Genomic DNA, 20,767 nt, shown 5'->3' with positions numbered 1-20,767 from the left:
AAAGAAAAAAAAAAGATGACATCATATTGATTGCACCCTGTATCCAGTATCATACACACATTAATATAGGAACAGGAGATAGGATAATACTTTGTTATATTATATATACCGTGGGTATATATCATGACTGCATATGGTGATCTCCCCTTTTCTTTATCCCCAGATCAGACGTCAGACACAACACTGACAAGCTGTCACCTAAACAAGTTCTTTGATGATGCAGCCATCTTTGGACGTGTATCAGAAGGAAATGAGCAGGACTACAGTGGGCCACCACCTTCATACATCAACACCAGCAAGACGGAGACGAAGGAGATAGTGATGACTTCAGGTGGAAGATGCCTCAGACCACACCGGTGAACATCCAAGGATTGGATATCGGAATGGTTGAAGCATACCTGGGTGTTCACCACAACAATAAACTAGACTGGTCGGACAACAGAGTACAAAAAAAGTCAAAGTCTTGCTTCTTTTGGAGTGTGCTGGACTCTGTTAAAAACTTTCTATGACACTGTGGTGGCATCCATGTAGTCGTCTGCTGGGGAGGGGGAAGCACGGAGGGGGACAGAAAAAGACTCAACAAACTAGTCAAGAAGGCCAGCTCTGTCCTGGACTGCCCTCTAGACTCCATAGAGGAAGTGGTGGAGAGGAGGACATTAGCAAACTCCTCTCACCCCCTGCATGAGACTGTGGAGGCTTCAAACAACTCCTTCAGCAACAGACTGCTACTCCCACCATGTGAGAAGGAGCTCTAGCTCAGTTCCTTCATTCAAACAGCTGTCAGACTCTTTAACACCAGTCATGACTTCATAACTTTTTCTATTTCTTATTTATGAGTATTTCTTATGAAACGTGTGTACACCTGCTGCTGTGACAAGTGAATTTCCCCAATGTGGGATCATTAAAATCTATCTTATGGTATCTTAATATGCTTTTTGAACCGCATTCATATTTGCAACAAGCCTGACGCTTTCATTGTTGATTCTATAAGCTTCAACTACTACAACTGATAGCTAGATAGAAAAATGAAAGATATTAGATTATACATAGACAACAACCTGGATAAACAATTAGGCCTCAGAAACAAAAACTTAAACAATTAAGATTAATTACTTTTCTGCTTTTTCTATCTTATCTTCTTCCTCTTTCTCTCTTTATTCTGAGGTACTTGTAGAATAAAAAAAATATATGTATTAAAATATGTATAGTCCATAAATGTTCTAAATTGCATTGGTTTGGTCTGCCTTGTTGAAGCTTCTTTCTTATGATTTTCTTATATCATTGACAGAACTAATAAACAGCTCTAGGTGTCGATAGATGTTATTGTTATTATCATAGCTGACTTTGGTACCCCGGATATACTCCCCCCTCTTTCCGAGGCCACATATTTCTTCCTGTGGTGTCTTTGTATGAAAACTTTTTTTATGAACTCTGTTTGTGCTTCAGATTTTCTTAAACCCGATGGATATTTTTAGCCACACGATACAGGATTACGTTTTTTAGTTAAACAAAAAAAAACCCCTAAAAACTACCTCGGTTGTGGTTTTACACGATGTGGGTTAAGGCTGTGAGCGCGCAGCGTGCGTCTGACGTCACAGAAAGAGTTCAACCAGCAAGATAGTTCCCCTCCTGCGTACGTCGACGTGAAGCCGTTGGTCCTAACTGACGAAATTAAAGCGTTTCACGCATGCGCAGCAGTCTAAAATAGAAAAACTGATAAGCACGTTAAATAGTATGTAAGTGTCAGAAACGTTAGTTCATCTAAACTATTAATTTATATAGACACGACATACATTGCACCTGCAAAGTATATATTTTTTTGTTTTTAAGCCTCTTACAGAAATGTCACACTTCAGTAGATACAAATATTAGCCTTTTAATAGCTCAAACTGTCGCGCTGGTGGGTTATAAATGCCATTTATGACTTGAAAATTGAAGAAATTTAAAGATTTAGGCTGCTTAACGGAAGGCGACCGAAGCCGGAGGTAGATGGGAGGGAACCATCCCGCGCTGCTTCCTCTCTGTGCTATCTTTCCTCTCGTCTCCCGTTTTGTGTGTTGGGGGGATGGGGCCGTGCCGAGGATGAGACGCTCCAAATATTTACCACTTCTGGCTAACTAAATATCTCTATTTCCAATCTGGGCTTCCTCCTTCGCTCCTTGTAGATATAAATACTTTTCGACCACGCATGAGTTTGGGTGGAATCTGGCCAAAATAAAGTGGAGTATCTGTGTACGTCCACGACTCACGCTCAGAAGTCGACAAAATGTATTCCTCTGCTGGAGGTAAGTGCTAACGCTAGCGGCGGCTAAGTGATGCAGCTAGCAGGAAAATTAACACAGCGGTTGCAGCTTTTTTTTGTATTTTTAAACCCGTCTTTCTTACTACTATCGCATCGAGCCCCCTTTTGCTGAAACGCAGACTCGACCCACGTTTCATTTAGCTGGCTAAATCACAAAGCTCAATCCTTTCTGATCAAGAACATGTCGTCCCGTCGCTGAGTGGAGCATTAAGTAGTGGAGGAAAAAGCTTAGCTTAGCGTGCAAACAACAAGAAGCTGCTGTTAGCTCCAAGTTAGCTCCGACGGCAACTCGCTGCTGAACTTGTTGGTTAGTTAGTCAGCGATGTAAAATCATGAAATGCGATCGATTAGGAGGTGTATTTTCTTTTAAGTAAATAACACACAAGCAGATTGAGCGTGTCTCACAGGTTTAACACCGAGTACAAGAGTTAAAGCGATATGCAGCGGCCGACCGTGCTGTCTAATCTGACCCAACAGGGACCCAACTAACTTACTTACTACTGTTTTATACGTTTTAGTTACGTCTTATTGGTATGTTGCATACATTTCAGTGTCAGTGTAACTCGGACTTTATGACATTGAAAAAGGTTAAACATGAAGTTTGAGCACTTGACTCGTTTGCCAAGTTGTCTAACATGTTAGTATCGTTTGTGGTTGTCATCTTCTCACTAACACTGTTTGTTTTTCTCTAACCTGACTGCATTTCTCTTAAATGTAGCAACTTTCCTTTTTTGTTTCTGTGTTAAATATGAGTTTGTGTGGAGCATTCATCGATTTCCAGAGAGAGAGAGAGAGACTTGGGCGGCTTCAGCAGAGTTTAGATTGCCAGCTTGCTTGATTCCTCACTGTGTGCACATTGATAAGAGTTTTTAAAAAAAGTAGTCCCTGATTGTGGATGGCGGAGTTGTGGAAGCGATAACAGCAGCTGGACCTGCCTGAAGTGTGTGTTTGCAATTGAAATTAATGCACAAGTAAAGATGAGTTGCGCTCGTGTACTTTGCCTCTTCTGTGTTACAAACCGTTCAGCAGTAAACCTAGACGTCTGTCCTCTGAAGTGACACAAATGTATGTTTAAAGTACTGTGTGTGTATTATATCAAAGGGGGTTTTTGAGCATTCATAACATGCAATTCTTTTGTCATCTGTAGCTTCTGAGATGATCGAGGGACCCCGTTCCTCTGGGTCTGCAAGCTCTGGTAAGATTTCCCTAAAGTATATTTAGTCCAACTGGTCCCAGCATTGGTCCAGTGTTAAATAACGACATTAACCTTCTGACTGAATAATGAAATTTTCCAGGAAATTGGACATTTGCAGGCTGCGGAAACAAATTTCCCCTAACGGGAGTACAATAAATTATCAGTCCATCTAAAAAAAACAAAATTGCAGGGATAGGATAGTTCGTTTCCTCTAATCGCACCTCATTTTGTGCTCTGAATGGCGGTGCACTTTTACACACCAAAGGTTATTCAGTAGTAACCACCATATATTACTCTGTTTTATGAGTGTTATTCTGTTGGAATGAACAGAGCTGGAGCACAAAGATAAGGCACAGAAGGGAATGGAGAGTCTGCCCTGACGGCCTCACTGTAATATCTGAAGTTGCAGATATGGGGCTCCTTGGTTTAGTATGCCTATGGTGAAAGCTCGGTGCAGGATAATACAAAGAATAGAGGAGGATATCTCAAACAGTTTTTCATGGTATAAAAAGAACAGCGTGGTTCTGATAACTTATCAAGCCAGGCCAACTCACAAGTGTATGTGTGTGTGTATATTTATATATATGTTTCCAAAGAATGGTGAGTATGCCAGCTGGAAGCCAAAACTATCAGGGAACTGATGACTTAATTCACTGCATCTTAAATCTTTCTCAAACTTGTGAATGACTATAACTAACGGATGTAAAAGGAGACTTAACGCTCACTTATCTGTGCGCTTATGTTCCTTTTTTTAAATAGGAAACAAAGATCAAAACTACCTTGCAAGTGCCATGTAGTGTCCAACAAAAGAGTAGTCATGCAGTTGCCATGAAATAGAAATGACCTCTTGACGACAATTGGGGTTTTAATATCTTGGGACATGTCAGCTGTCTGTATAATTTGATCCTAATTGCGAACTTTGTTGTTTCCCTTCATTTGACACCACTGTTTTAGAGCCCCCATCTTCACCAGTGCCAGAATATGTGTTCAAGCCACCATCACGGCCGGACTTCGGCACCATGGGCAGGACAATCAAGCTCCAGGCCAACTTCTTCGAGATGGAAATCCCCAAGCTGGAGGTCTACCATTATGACATCGACATAAAGCCTGAGAAATGCCCCCGGAGGGTCAATCGGTATGCACCTGTATGCTTAATCAGCAGCTCCTGTGCATTGGTCATTTGGTTGTGGTAATTTATCGGTTTTATTTTGTTCCCAGTGAAATTGTGGAGCACATGGTCCAGCACTTTAAAACACAAATCTTTGGTGATCGAAAGCCGGTATATGACGGGAGGAAGAATCTCTACACTGCCATGCCCTTGCCCATCGGCAGAGACAAAGTATGTATTTTCCAGGACACCCTGCAATAGTGAAATCTCTTCTTCTGGAGAAGATGCACAGACATAAATATGGCTTCAATGTATCACAGCATCACCTCTGTCTTTTTCTTCTCTTGTCCATTTACCACACAGGTGGAGCTTGAAGTAACCATTCCCGGTGAAGGCAAAGACCGCAGCTTCAAAGTATCCATCAAGTGGGTGTCGTGCGTTAGCCTGCAAGCTCTGCACGAGGCATTATCAGGACGGCTACCCAGTGTCCCCTTTGAGACGGTCCAAGCCTTGGATGTGGTCATGAGACATTTGCCCTCTATGAGGTGGGTTTCGTATTCGTTTCCGTACGGTGTGACAAGCAACCAACTTGTAGAGACTTGAAACTTAATTAAAATAGATAATTTATCACTGTACTTTTTGTGAGAAGGAACATTGTGGAACAGCACAGCGACATCTTTGTGTTCCTTGTAATGAAGATCTCTTTTTCTGTCTTTAACTGTCTTTCTTTAATCCAGTTTATTGAATCGCTTTTTTCTCAGAACACGTTAATCAGGTTTTCACGATTGGCTGTCCTCTTTTACAGGTATACCCCAGTGGGCCGCTCTTTCTTCACGCCCTCAGAGGGCTGCTCGAACCCCCTCGGTGGTGGCAGAGAAGTGTGGTTTGGTTTCCACCAGTCTGTCAGGCCTTCCCTCTGGAAAATGATGCTCAACATCGATGGTATTTTTTTGTGTTTTTCTTTTTTCACGTCGATCATACACAGTCGAGCACAAGTTGCATGTGAGCAAAGTTATTTCTTCGACTCTCATCTCCATGTGCCTCTTTTCTTTGTAGTTTCTGCCACTGCGTTCTACAAAGCCCAGCCTGTAATTGAGTTCATGTGCGAGGTCTTGGATTTCAAAAGCATTGAAGAACAACAGAAGCCCTTAACAGACTCTCAACGAGTGAAATTTACAAAGGAAATCAAAGGTAAGTAAAGCTCTGAAGCTCACTGAGCAGTGGCCATAGAACTCTTGGACAAGTTTTTATTTGACATGAAACGTTTTTATAATAAAGATGGGAATGTTAAGATTTGATATAGAGTAATGTAGACCTGAATCAGTGTTCAGTTTAGTCTCATAAAAGATGAGAACCTTTATTCTAAAGAGTTTTATACTTCGACAATTTAAATATTTTCTTTCAGTCTGTTTTTCTCCACCATGTAAGGAGTTATCTATGTCCTTAGTCACATGGCCATTCAAAATCGGCCGTGGTTGTGATATTTTAGTTTCTGGGGTATTGATTTCAAATCTGTTTCTTTTTATCGTGCTTCTGTCACCCAGGCTTGAAGGTGGAAATCACCCACTGTGGGCAGATGAAGAGAAAGTACAGAGTGTGCAACGTGACCAGAAGACCAGCCAGCCACCAAACGTAAGAAAGCTCTTCTATCTTGTCTTTATTCATGTCGTGTCATTGTTAGTTGCACCGTTGGGTCTGGCAACAATGCATAAAATGTGTGAATGCAGATTGATGTACCTCTGTGGTGTGTGTGCTTCCTTCAGGTTCCCCCTGCAGCAGGAGAATGGCCAAACTATTGAATGCACAGTAGCACAGTACTTCAAAGACAAGTACAAGCTCATCCTGAGATACCCCCACCTCCCATGTCTACAGGTGGGACAGGAGCAGAAGCACACCTACCTACCTCTAGAGGTGAGCATCACCAACCTGCCTATTTGCTTTTTTTATTCAGACTATTTGAGATGTTACTCAATTCACTAAAATGTTTTTGTGTGACGCGTCTGTCCACTCCAGGTGTGTAACATAGTGGCAGGACAGCGCTGCATCAAAAAGCTGACGGACAATCAGACCTCCACTATGATCCGTGCCACCGCTCGATCAGCACCAGACCGTCAGGACGAGATTAGTAAATTGGTAAGTTATTGTGAGCTAATTATTAACTGAACGCAGTACAGAGGTGTAAACCTTAAAACCACTTGTCAAACATTGATTTTCACAAGCTTGACACTATTTTGGCAACAACGTGAGATAAGACAAACAATCTGTCATGTTTGCAGTTTGACAGGCTCAGTGCTGTTTGCTAATTGGCTACTGGAGAAGGGTCTCCATGACCTTGGTCATAATTGGATTTGATAATGCCTTACAGACCTACCATAGATTTCAGTCATTAGTAGTAGTAGTGGTAGTATTTTACATGGCCTGGAGGTGAGCTGGCACCTCAGTAACTTCTTGTCCATCGCCGTATCGACTGGTCCAACCCTCCACTCCCCAAGCTGAGTCCTCATTGACTCGGCTGTTGTGGCCCCTAATAGTAAATCGATGGTATTTGTAAGAAACCATAAACATGTAGTCTACAATGTTTCCAGCAAAGTCCAAATATGTAATTTAATCAAGGTAAGTGTGTTTGATTTAGTCACCTGTCAGTGCCGTCATATGCCCTTTACCCTCTCTTATTTGCTGTAACTTCAGGACAACATGGGATACATCAGAATGAGGAAACAATGAGGAAAACTTAAATACATTACCTCACCCGTGAACATGATTTCTGCCTGAGTCACGCCAGATAGATTTTCATTGGTAGTGGCGGTTGTTTAGCAATGAAGACAACAACTCCCATGATCCCACACTACTTCACAACGTCATCAAGCTATGTTGTTTGTTATTGTCCTGATGTGAGAGACCCCTAGCGACAGAAACGATATACTGACATCACATCTTAATCTAACTGCTGCTGTTTGTTTCATTCAGATGAGAAGTGCCAACTTTAACACTGACCCTTATGTTCGCGAATTCGGAGTGATGGTGAGGGATGAGATGACGGAAGTGAACGGCCGCGTTCTCCAAGCACCGTCCATTCTGTACGGAGGCAGGGTATGTTGCTTTTGTTGACGTTGGCCTGGAGTTCATGTAGCTGCGGCACAATTCATTTATTAGAGTTTTATTGGAGTGACGAGCATTAAACGAGGCTGCCGTCTTTACAATTTGCAGAACAAAGCAATAGCCACACCAATCCAGGGAGTATGGGACATGAGGAACAAGCAGTTCCACACTGGCATTGAGATCAAAGTGTGGGCCATCGCTTGCTTTGCACCACAGAGGCAGTGCACTGAACTCCTGCTCAAGTAAGTGAAGTTCCCCAGCACATATGTATTTCACATGTATTAGACTTTCCCGTGTCCGTCTTTTGGACTGACAGGGTCGTGAATTTTCATCATAGTCGGCCACTTTTCACGTCCACGCCGTGTGACGCAGTAACACTTCCCTCATAACATTAGCTGGTGCTGGCTGATAAATGTTATCAGTGTCAGTGGCTTGTCCTTCTCCACTGCACCTTTTTTCCCCACCTCCTTTATCAACTATGTCAATTATTGGGCGATGGCTACAGCTCAAAAATGAGGGTACTAGACAATAGCTATTTATTATGTGCACTCTGCATCAACTAAACAGGGGCTCTCTTTGCCTTCAGTCGGGGGGAACCCTTCAGATATTTCCATCAAAGACAGTTCAGTCGGTGATAAAAAATATTGGGTTAAAGCAACCCCTTAACATATGCCTTACACATAGAAGTACACAATGATACACTGAGCTATGAGCTGGAGATTCAAACGTTGCAGTCACAGAAATGGCACAAAGCTGTCGTATTTTGATTTGTACCTCCGAGTCTTTTTGCTGTATTGCTTCCCTGAGGACCATGATGTTTTAGCTCTGCAGGGCTGTAGGAGTGCATGCTGTACATACAGTATTGTTGATGTAAAAATAGAATTTCAGTAGTTCAAATTCTTAAAAGCACTTTAGTCGAGATATGTCAGTTTTAACCTTTTCTCTTCTGGACTTGTTTTTGATTTTTACTTTGTTGTCACTAAATCGTGAATAATCAAGTCCCTCCTCTGTCTCAGAGCATTCACAGATCAGCTGAGGAAGATCTCTAGGGATGCAGGGATGCCCATCCAGGGTCAGCCTTGCTTCTGTAAGTACGCCCAGGGAGCAGACAGCGTGGAGCCCATGTTCAGGCACCTCAAATACACCTACCAGGGCCTCCAGCTGGTTGTCGTCATCCTACCGGGGAAAACGCCCGTCTACGGTAAGAGATCCGCTCACACACTGTTCTTCTTGATTTATATTTCTCTATGTTCGGTGCTCTGATTGACTCTCTCCACATCAATTCAGCATCCACTTAAATCCACACTAAATAACATTTAACTAAAGAATAAAGCCATCACAGCATACAGTTAGGGTTAGACCGTTTAAGTTGTTAAAAGAGACGTGTCACAGACAAGTTGTTGTTTAAATCAAATGTTTTTGCTGTGGCAAGGCATTCCTTAAAACAATCATGTTTCCAAATCCGTATGATTAGAGTGTTACATTTGCATCTCTGGCAGTCGATTTGGTGTATGTGAACATGCCTGCTGAGCAAGTTTTACTGCTTCTATTTTTGCTTAGTAATTGACCACAAAGAAACGCAAGTTAAGCTGCATTCTCGCGTTGGTTTTTTACGCTTCCCAACTCGCTCCGTCATTTAACCATGACTTATCCTGCCCCACTTGTAGATACCAACCAAATTCTTACTTCTTAATAAAAAAATAAATCAGTATTACATTTTGATGTGATGCACCAGAGCAGGAACAGGTCGTTAGTGTTTCCTTATCGTCCTGCTGTGTGTTGTAGCTGAGGTGAAGCGTGTCGGGGACACTGTACTCGGCATGGCCACGCAGTGTGTGCAGGTGAAAAACGTTCAGAAGACGACGCCTCAGACTCTCTCCAACCTCTGTCTGAAGATCAACGTCAAACTGGGCGGCGTCAACAACATCCTCCTCCCGCAGGGCAGGTTAGTGCAGATACTGATAATGACATCCTGAAATTAATCAGTGTATACATCTTTGATATGTGACATCTTTTCCATTTATTTGTGCCTAATATCATCTGTGTCTGCACATCAGGCCGTTGGTATTCCAGCAGCCAGTGATCTTCCTTGGTGCAGATGTGACTCATCCGCCTGCAGGAGATGGAAAAAAGCCTTCCATCGCTGCTGTAAGTCACACCACACGAACATTTACTCTTCACAGAATACTTATATTATGTGTAAAGTTCCCAAATCTCAGAGAATCATCAACATCGCTGCTACTCTTAAACTTCTTTCAACTCACTATTTTTGTTTTTTACGTCCGGCACATTTATTGTTTGGTTAAATCTCAGCTTTTTATAAGCCAGTGTAGCTCTGTCTCTGTTCCTAAAATCAATACGAGGTGAACTTATAAACAGTATACCTGTTCCAGCTTTGCAGATAAAGAGTAATGGCACATGAAGAACTTTAACTTATTACTCTTGTGTTGTATGTCATTATACATTTATCCTTTTTATTTTATACTTAAATGGTATTTTATTTCCTTCTCAGGTCGTTGGTAGTATGGATGCCCATCCCAGCAGATACTGTGCCACAGTCCGGGTGCAGCAGCACCGCCAGGACATCATCCAGGACCTGGCCACCATGGTGAGGGAGCTGCTTATCCAGTTCTACAAGTCCACCCGCTTCAAGCCCACCAGAATTATCTACTATCGCGATGGCATATCTGAGGGCCAGTTCAACCAGGTGATGCTCATATTAAGGATAAACTATGAAATATCACACAGAAAATTATGTATTTAGAACTTAGTGTAAAAGTTATTTTCTGTGTTTGTGTCCGATTAGATTGAATTTGTTTCACCTGTTAACCTTTTAATATCTTGAACACTTAAACACACGCAGGTGCTTCAGCATGAGCTGCTGGCGATCCGTGAGGCCTGCATAAAACTAGAGAAGGATTACCAGCCTGGCATCACCTTTGTGGTCGTGCAGAAGAGACACCACACAAGATTGTTCTGTATGGACAGAAACGAGAGGGTCAGTATCGTCGTCTTTGGTGACACTAGAGCAACACTACCATTTTAAACCCCTACTTGACATTTCCATATCTGGAACTTTAATTTACAAGAAAAGAAAGTTGTGCACAGGTTAAGTCATGCATTGCCATTGCTTCCCACAATATTATTCAAACTGTCCTGATTCTCTAAAGCATTTTTTGTTGATTTTTTTGCAGGTTGGGAAAAGTGGCAACATTCCCGCAGGCACCACAGTGGACACCAAAATCACTCACCCATCAGAATTTGACTTCTACCTTTGCAGTCACGCTGGCATTCAGGTAAGAACGGATAAAGCATCAACTGTAACTGAACTAACAAATAAAACTGGCCATGTGTCTGCGGAATATAGATAGATCAGATCATCAGTAACAAAAGAGAGTGGATAGTAAAGGTAGTGTTTCCCCCTCGTGGACATAAAAGCAACACCTGTCGTCCATTATCACTCCTCGCAGGGTACCAGCAGGCCGTCTCATTACCACGTGCTCTGGGACGACAACCACTTCTCTTCAGATGAACTGCAGGTCCTCACCTACCAGCTATGCCACACCTACGTGCGCTGCACCCGGTCAGTTTCCATCCCAGCACCAGCTTACTACGCCCATTTGGTGGCTTTCCGGGCTCGCTATCACTTGGTGGACAAAGAGCACGACAGGTAAGAACTCAGAGCCACTGGACAGCTTTGTGCGCGCAGTGTATCTTTTGTGAATCGATCCTAATGAAATGTCTCTAATGTTGCCATTTCAGTGCCGAGGGCAGTCACACATCAGGCCAGAGTAACGGGCGTGACCAACAGGCCTTGGCCAAGGCCGTCCAGATCCACCAGGACACCCTGCGCACCATGTACTTTGCCTGAGAGCGCACAACCCCAGGTTGGGGTGGGTGAGACCCCACTGATGAAACACACTACCCCTCGCTGTCTCACTGTCAGCCGTAGTCAGCATTCCAGTGGTTTCTCATTGTGATCTCCCTACCTAGCAGACCTGTCAGTCACGCATATGTCTACAATTGTACTTCAGCCCCCTGACCTACCCAAACCAAGCCAGCTATTAGACTGTAAGATGCAAATGAATCCCTCTTTCTTGGGGTTTGAGCTGGAAGAGGTTTTATTTACATGTTGTGCATTAGTGTGTGTTTGTATTTGTCGTAGGGAAATATGTCGCAAAGTATGAAAGGAAAAAGAAAAAGTTTGTACACTGATGGAAGAAATCTACCATTTCTAAACTAGTGGGCAGTATCATTCTACATTGGGGTGATATATAATTTCAAAGACGCTGTTCACCCTCCTTCTCCTGTTCCTATTGTTTGTTATAGTCTTGGTGCTTGAAGGGAGAAGGTTCAAATTCATCAAAAGATGAGGGGGCCTGTTCACTGTTTATATGCCTAAAGATTTGCTCCTCTGACAAACATTATTTATCAGCCAATCAAAGCAAAGTGCACTGACCAGAATGGGTACTTCAATCAGGACTTAAAGTACTTAATATATTGAGGGTTGCGTGTGATTTTTTTCACATAGGGCACTATGTGATGAAAAGTGCCATTTGAAACCACCTTTCTGTTGTCATGTCTGTGTAAAACTATGAATTATTAGGCCCACGTCTGCTGGGTTTTCAGTATTTGTCCTTGATTGACACTGATGACCATTTTATGCCAAATCTGGTGACAGCTTACTAAAGGATTCTTTTCATCAGATTTGTTATCACCCCTTGAACCAACACTTAGTTTATTCTAGACGAGGGCTTTTAGTGTTCAGATAGAACGAGAAAGAACGGCAATTCTATCCTTCTCTGCCTCTCTTGTTCATCTGAACTGATAGAGTTGCACCAGTAACCTAATTCCCATGCCGAAATAGTCTATTGGGACTGGTTCCCAACAAGGACACCTTTCTAATGTACTCTGAGCCGTGTTGATAAAGACACATGATGTAGAACTCAACATAGAGGGGAACTTGACGAAATCCCTCCCCCGCCCCCCCCTTCAGTTTTTATAGTCTAATTTAATTTCAATCATTTTTGTAATGAATATGCATGTAGCTGACTCATGTTTTAGACATTTAGGCATTTGTGATACTTGTTTTTATTTCTTCCTTTATACACATTAACCCTACTTCTTATGTTTTTCTCATGTATATAGCAGCAGGATAGTGTTTTCTGCAGCGTCTTTGTCAGAGCGGGATATTTTTGTGTGGCGTTTTTGTTTTGTTTTTTTCTTTTTGTTTTTCTCGATATCCAGGCATTCGGTACAGTGGAGTGAAAGCTGCAACATTTTTAGATTTAAATTTTTCCCGACAAAGAAGAAAAAAATCTAGTGTTTTTTTTTTTTTGGCTCCGTGAATTTGGAGCAGTCGTCGCACAAAAGCTTGGGTTTTATGCAAATGACTTTTTGTGAGTCTTTATACTATATAGTAACGTTGGTAATAAGGTATATTTTGAATAAGCTTTCAGTGGAGGCTGCTGAAAATATTAATAGACTTTTTTTTTTTTTTTTTTTTTTTTAATAACCGCCCCACATGTAGTCTAAATTAACACTGTCTATTTGTATACAGATTTTAAGTGCAAATATTCTCTTGCCTTCTAAGACTGTTACGGTCTTACTAATAATTCTAGACATTTCCTAACATCCCACCTAAGTTTTACTACTAAGTTAAGCTGGCGAATGTTCTCATAGTCTTGATTGGAGGCGAGTAGTCTACATATTCTAACTATGCATCATTTTTAACCAAGAGATTTAGCTGTATCTCGTATGAATTTGGGTCATTTCTAGAGGTAGATAATCAGGGCTTTATTTTGTTGTTGTATTTTTATTTTTTAGCATGTTGCATTTAGTGGCGTTTCTTAGTGCTTATCGGCGTCTTCATGCCTTTCTAACGGGGATGAAGTATTTATGTGGTCATTTGTAAACATTGTAGATTTTTATAGCCTAAAAAAAAAAAATTGGGTGTATCCTTTGTAACACACAATCTTTCTTAGCCAAACAAGATTACAAACTTTTACATGATTAATATTCAAACGACATAGAAGCACAAAAAGACATCTTGATTCTAGGTGCTAGAAGTTTTCACTGTAAACCACCTTAAATCCTCACTGGACTGGTCAACAAGGCTTTTTACTTGTATGTTTTAAACAAAAAAAAGAAAAAGGAAAAAAAAAAAAAGATGCTTCATCATCTTGAGGATCTTTTTCTCTCCCTTCGACGACCTCTCTGTGTTACCCTTTTTACTCATTTACCTGTAAAGCAACTAGAAATCCGACTGACTGTGTTTGTGGGGCATTCTGAAAAATCATGTACTTGATATTTACTGTTATGATGTCAATATTGTTCTTATCGGTGCTGGTCTCACATCATGTAAATTTGGATGCACTTTTGATAGCAGAACGTTTTTGGTATGACTTCTATAAAGATGTGTGTTCCTCAATCGAAGCAGGAGGCTCGGCCATATTTGCGTGACACTGGTGTAATTGTATGGAAATGGCCGTGTGTTCTACCTCTTGTTACCTGTTTAAGTGTTATGGTAACATCACACTGCTGGCCATTTCTGTATAATTACCCCTGCTATCTAATCTTATCTAATTGGCATTGTTTGAGTCATGCATTGGCAGTAGAGGTTTTAAACGCTTGGTGTGCATGATGGTGAACACGCTTTGTAGTTGTGTGTGTGTGTTTTTGTTTTGTTTTTCATAGTTTTACTCAAACTTATAAGAGAGAATGTGTTTTTCTTTTTTTTTCTTTTAGTAGTTTTGAGCGTTTGAGCTGTACGACCAAATTCTTGAAGTGTGTTTTTGTATTCACACACAGCTTTCCTTTCTTTCTTTCCTTTTTTATTCTATGCACCAGTAAAATGACAGACTTTGTTTTTAACACCTTGATTTTTACACTTGAGCAGTAGAACGACAAATGCAAAGCCCACATCAGGTGTGAACTCTGCATATCCCCGATTTTTGGAGAAGTTAGACCGCTGGAGTCGCTTCAAAGTTCAAAACAAATATAAGTCGAGCACATTTTGAACTCCATGTGAATCTCTGAACATTACGAGATCATAAAATCTTTAATTCAAGTATGAGGGTGACGGGATCGGAGCGTATGAATCTTGTATTTTATGGGGACTGGTGTCAGGCGTCGTCGTTGCGTCTGTGCCCTGAAATGTGGATGTCCTTGGAAAATGCCCGTCATACACAATGTGGGGGATGTGAACAGATGTCCTAAATTAGTGTGCTAAAAAAAAAGTGTCTTTTCAGGAGGCGGCTTTGTACTTGTTGTTACTGCTTCTTCGTGTTTTACATTACCGTTTTATCAGCACCTTAAAACAGCAGATCACAACGGCATTGCTTTTCTTGGAGATGAAACTGAAACATTTGACAATGTTGTTTTTGCACTAAACAAGAATGGACTTTTGTAGCTGTTGCAGCATTGAGAGTATTTATCAGGTGGCAGACTGGCAGCCTCTCTTCTTTTTATTTAATTTAGAAAGAAGCCGTCGGCGTTGGTAGCTTTTCAAAATAAAAGAGGCGCAAGCCTCAGAGCCTCGTCGCATGTGCGCGCAGCCATTCAGATAGCCACGCCTGCTGATCACGAGGGATTCTACCTAGCCGACCAGCTTTCAGCATGTCGTCTTTCAGAAATGTCCTCATGCCTTTTTAAATGTTAATGAAAGGGTAAAACGTGTAGCCGCGTGGGTGGGTTGCCTTTGTACAGTGACGTGGGAGGAAGATGCTTTATGCAAAACAAACTGACAGATGTTTAGAAAAAAAAAAAGAGCAGAGTAGCCGTGGAAAGTAAGATTTCTGTACAGACTTGGATGCCAAAGTGCTGCGTGCAGTGAAGAAAGGTTCGACTGGACGCCAGTGTGCATAGAATAAACAATGCTTAAGTAAAAGTAAGGCCTCTATAGATTATACATATCAAGGTCGAGAAGAGGCTGTTTTAATCATAAAGAGCTAATTCAAGAATGTGTATGGAACAAACAAATGAATACACCAGCCTGGATGAATGTGGCACTACTTTACTCGTTTCAATGGTGCCCAAGGTGCTTCGTTAGGTATTCAAAATGACGGGATACTTGTTCGCGGATTGGTCTTGGAGGAGACAAAGCAGGTTCTAGAAATGTCTGGTTTGTAAACAGCATATCACAAACTAATTTAATTTGATAAGTTCTTTGTTTCTTCTTAATTCTCGAAAGAGTCAAAAGAGGCTGAGATAAAACTCCTCCTAGTGTAACGATCAGCCGGTTTACTTTTTTCTTTTCTTTTCGAATGGTCTTGGGATAAAATAACGCCCGATAGATTTCATCCCATACATCATCTTATTCCAAACCATTTCCCTCTGTTGTAGTAAAGATCTCCTCTTTGCCTCTCATCCATCTCTTGTAGAGAAACTATTGCTGACATAAAGAAACCTCTCGTAGAGTAGAACCTATTTTCCTAGCTCCAAATAAGAACGATGAATGTACTTAGAGCCTGTGTGGTTTGTAATATTGTATAGGCTATCCATCCAGTACAGTATATTCATGTGTGCTTCTTGTGTACAGCCTTTTCTTTTCCCCTTTTTGGTGTTTTCTCCTATTTATAGGCTTTAATAATTGCAGAAAGTATGTTTTACTTTTTTTTTTTTTTTTTTAATCTTTCATTATTTTAGATGTTGCCCACGTCACCGCTGATATCATTTCATCTTTTTTCACTGATTAACAGGAGATACACAAGTCTACAGCTGAGATGTCTTTCTCTGGATGTTGGCTACTGTAGTTTTTTAGGAGACAAACGTTTCACACTGGTGCAAAGAGTAGTCATCTTTTCTGTTCTGGGCTCATGCTTGTGTGAGGTGCTGTAACATAAGAGCTGTGTGTATGAGTGTGTGTATACATATATATACGATGGTTGCTTTGGTGTGTGATCTTTTTTGCCGTTAGATGTTTGGCTTCTGCTTAAGCCCTCAGTCTGATATTCCTGTTCCCCGCGAGTTCAGTTCACTAACTCTTGAGCGCAGTGCCACTTGAAAGCAAAGAAGCTATGGTTTTTGTTTGAGTGTTGCTTGTGTTCTTTACTTTTGGTGATTGTATTACTACGCAGCTGCCCCCCCCTGTTTTTTCAAAGTAAAGTTTATTATTTACAAGGCACTCAAGCATCACTTTCTGGTTTTTATTCCTCGATAAACCCTTCCTGAAGCATCACTTTGTCCTTGACAGTCGGTCTTTATCATGCCAATATCCACCCAATTATTCATGTCACTATGTGAGTTTTAGCTACAAGTCTGAATTATTTAGATAATGGGAGTTCTGGCAGACCCGAGGAAAGAACGTTAATGTCCACTGGTCGCAGCTACATCACATTTAGGTCATGTCTGATCTTGGTTTCAGTGTCCTCTGGAAGCATCTTCAAGTCGTCCCATCGGTTGTTGTTGGGACATCTTTAGCTGTACTACTGGTGCAGCTTTACAGATGGCAATGCTGGTCAAGTTTTGGTTTTCACTTAAATATCTCAGCAACTATTGGATTCAATTTTGATTCAGACGTTCACAGTCCTGAGAGAATAGTTGCCGCCACCAGATGGATCGGCACAAAATGTACAAACATTCACAGTTCCCAGATAATAAATCCAAATAACTTTTCATCTTGTGCCAGGCAGCCATGACTGAGCTAGGACGTAATGCAGCTGCTTCCAGTGGACATTCATAGTTTAGGCTTGGTTCTGTAGTAAATCCGACCTTGACTGTGGAGAACTGTTACCAAGCTTCACCAAACCAAACCAATGCCATCCAGCTGATCTACATGACTCACTCGACTCGTGAGTATTTTTTGTATTTTTAAAAAGGATTTCTATTCTTCAGAATGACTTGGCTTTTTATTTAGCAACTCGGAACAAAGAAACTACCTCAGAGCAGTGTCAGGTGCTAGCTAATTTTAGCCCTAATTTATAATAAATGGTAACAAAATCAAAAATTGTTGTGACCAAACCAATACAATGCTCAATACTACAATACTGCTCTTTCCTTTTTAACCTTAAGAAATGGAAAACCAAGTAATCATGTTTGCCTGGTTGGTTGCTTTAGTTGGTTACATTTTAGGGGACCAAATTTTTGTAATTGGGAGTTTCATTGTTTCATTCTTCATTTTTCCAAAAAGACAGTGACAAAAAAACAAACCCAGCACAATCCAGGACTCAAATCATGTGGTGTAATCATGACCGGATCATATCGATAAACGTGCCATCTTACAGTCATTTCTATTCGCTATGACAATATATTAATATTCCAGTAAAATATTGGCGAGATGGAGGAATGTTTGTAGTGGCAGTGAAGGTTCGTTGCAAAGATGTATGTACAGCAATAACGTCGGTGCGTGGGCTGTGGATCGTTGGTAATTTGTCTGTCTTTACGTCAGTCTGTCCTCTTCGTGCAGGTCAAGGCAACGCTCAATTAACATTTTAGACTTTTCGTCAGCAGGACGATACCGTGTCTCCGTATTCGGAACCAGCTTTTTCTGTTTTTTTGTTTTTACCAGAATGTTGAAATATTATGGTTTCATACTGGATAGAGCCACTCCACCTGATCAAATGCCTATATTTCTCTGCCGCGTTAACCCAGTACTGCAATAAAAATCAGGGTGGATGTCCCCTAGCTCATTTCCGCTTCTCCTACGATTTAGCCAGACTCAAGTTTCTAAGGGTATAGGTTGTAGTTTTGCATGTGACAATTTACAAAGGGAATATACACATTTGAACATGCTTTGCAATGTTATCCGAACATTGTAAACTTCAACGAAAGGTACATATGAGGTTGTGTGGCAATTAACTACAGTCCATTGTAAATGTAGTTGAAAACATCCAGCGCGTTCGTAGTTGTTTTACGTGTGCCTTTTGTCGGATCTTTTCCATCAACCCCAACATTCGGGTTTGTGAGTCCTTTCAACATAAAAGGTTTTGACAAAATCCACAATCTGCTGCGCCACAAAATAATAATAATAATAATAATAAAAAAAAACAAAAACACGAATTTCCATTTTGAATTATCATGCAACCTTGAGTTTAGATGCTGCATAGAACGATCAGTATTTGTGTTTTGCACTTTCAAAGCAGTCTCAAAAAAAAAGCCCACTTTAGGTTGGGCGGAAAGTAAAAAGAAATAACTGACGAGGTATTTTATGCTATCAATAGGAATTATAAGGAATAATATGACTTTGAAGAGCTTTTCTAAAAAGGTTGATATATCTATATATATTCATGAAGTACCTCATAAGCCTGATATATGCTGCATTGACTTTTTTTTTCTGTAGTGTACTTCATATTGTCCAATAAAATTTTAATTTTCCCCCTTTTTTTTGGGAGGTTTGAATGTCACTACAGGCTGTGCACATGCCATAACCAGTAAATCTGATCGAGTTCTGTTGTAACAAAGGAAGGAGTACGTGTTACACTCTGTGGCCAAATGATAGTGTCATTTATGCAATTTACACGCAAATCTTTCTCAGCTGTAGCCACGTCATATTTCTGTGCTCTGTCTTTTTTTTTTTTTCTGTCCGTGTAGCCAAAAATATCGGGTTTAGTTGACGAAGAGCTGACGTGCACCAAGCGTCCTGCGAGGCTCTGTGGTATAACACGACTGTTGACTCAGGTATTGTCGTGGAAAAAAAAAAAAAAAGGGCTGTATCTGCTTATCCTGTCCCAGACTGCCCCCCCCTCCACCTCCCCTCACCTGCACCTTTGTCTTAAAATAGCCTTAGATCTACATGTGAGGTTCCTATTTGGCCTTAAAAGTTGAACAAATTATGCACTACAATTTCACAGACTTGACAGAGCTTGATTCCCATTCAGACACTTTTTTTTTCTTTTTCTTTTGAAGGGTTCATGTCATTGCCATGTTATCTACCTCCTATGAATGTAGGGGCTGTCCTGGAGTTGTAGTCGACTGCAAAACCTTGTTGATCCTCTCGCTCGTTTTAAAGGAAAACAGACAATCATCTGTAGATTCTTGAAAACTATAAAAAAAATATATATTCCCTTATTCATTCATACATAGAACTGATTCCAGGACACTCCAGGTTTTTCTTGATGATTTCTTTTATCCTCATTGGCCATTTCCTTTTTTTTTTTTTTATACATTGTGTTTTGTTTTTTCATTGTAAGCCATGACGGAGAAGCAAAGTGACCAAAGTCTCTTGGCATAGGCAGCCCTGCACAGCCGTGTGAATTCAAATCTCCCTTCATTTGTGTCATTTTGAGCTCAGTTTTTGAGTCGTTCTCTCTTTTTTTTTTTTTTCTTTTGTTTCTTTCTCTTCTCCCTTATTTAAACCACGACATGCCAAAACTGAATTTGCTGTCATTCCTGTTCTGGTGAGGGTCTTCTTTATGTTGCTGATTTAATTTGTTCACATCCACTGCTAAGCTCCTTGTTCTTGTTGTTGTAAAGTTGTAAGCTTTGATTTCTATTTTACATTTCCTTATTTTTGTTAACAATTATGCTTACAGAACACAAGATATGCTGTAAACCCTGTTAGGACATAATGTGAATACGTATCACTTAATATAGTTCACTCTTCGGCTTGACTGTAAGTTGCGTTAATTAATAAAAATGTTTGAAAAGTTTTCCTGTTGTCCTGTTTTTGTTTTTATCCTCAGATTTTCACAATAGGCCTTTTTCACAGCAGACATGTCATTGTAGGAAAAACTACAGGTGTTACTCATAACATCAATGGCTCTGTGTCCTAGTAAGCCACGACCGTGAGCCAAAATGTCAGTCTTCATATCAAACTTAAAACGGCCATTGCTGATTCACTTACAGCCACTTGGCTGCAGTTCAGAGGCTGAAAGTAAACTGGTGTATCTTGAAGCCATCTATAAATAACCACTGGAACAACATACAGTTCTTTGATTTATCTTTTATATGTGTAGTCTATTTTTATCAGTCTAATACAGAATAAATCTAAATAATATAATTGAACATTTTGCCCACAAATTCGCCTCCGCGTATTAAATACAAAGTAGTGGGGCGATGGTTGGCATTCGTTTCTATAGGTAGAGTGTGCGTCCCATGTACGATACCCAGCTTGCTACTGCGGCCC

At 40.8% G+C, this 20,767-nt stretch overlaps 1 protein-coding gene across 1 annotated transcript; it reads left to right on the top strand.

Annotated features, from left to right (window-relative positions):
- The first annotated feature begins 1,956 nt into the window (after positions 1-1,956).
- ago2 (argonaute RISC catalytic component 2) lies at positions 1,957-20,290 on the top strand. The gene is made up of 20 exons (XM_010735773.3): positions 1,957-2,285; positions 3,450-3,497; positions 4,452-4,632; positions 4,716-4,836; positions 4,969-5,150; positions 5,411-5,547; positions 5,662-5,796; positions 6,150-6,237; positions 6,369-6,516; positions 6,619-6,738; positions 7,573-7,695; positions 7,813-7,946; positions 8,721-8,905; positions 9,490-9,649; positions 9,762-9,852; positions 10,217-10,411; positions 10,568-10,702; positions 10,899-11,000; positions 11,175-11,374; positions 11,467-20,290. Exons 1-20 carry the CDS (start codon positions 2,267-2,269, stop codon positions 11,573-11,575), a joined length of 2,613 nt encoding a protein of 870 aa, XP_010734075.1. The 5' UTR covers positions 1,957-2,266; the 3' UTR covers positions 11,576-20,290.
- The last annotated feature ends 477 nt before the right edge of the window (positions 20,291-20,767 follow it).

This window comes from Larimichthys crocea, chromosome XIII (genome assembly GCF_000972845.2).
Source record: "Larimichthys crocea isolate SSNF chromosome XIII, L_crocea_2.0, whole genome shotgun sequence".
Classification (NCBI taxonomy): domain Eukaryota; kingdom Metazoa; phylum Chordata; class Actinopteri; family Sciaenidae; genus Larimichthys; species Larimichthys crocea.
Note: the sequence above shows the minus strand (reverse complement) of the source record. Positions and strands in the feature narration are given on the sequence as shown.

Excerpts from the sequence above, each read along its gene's own strand:
- ago2 (XM_010735773.3), top strand. Across the intron at positions 6,517-6,618 it reads ACACCTACCTACCTCTAGAG|GTGTGTAACATAGTGGCAGG; the intron begins GTGAGCATCACC and ends TGTCCACTCCAG. Across the intron at positions 11,375-11,466 it reads GTGGACAAAGAGCACGACAG|TGCCGAGGGCAGTCACACAT; the intron begins GTAAGAACTCAG and ends TTGCCATTTCAG.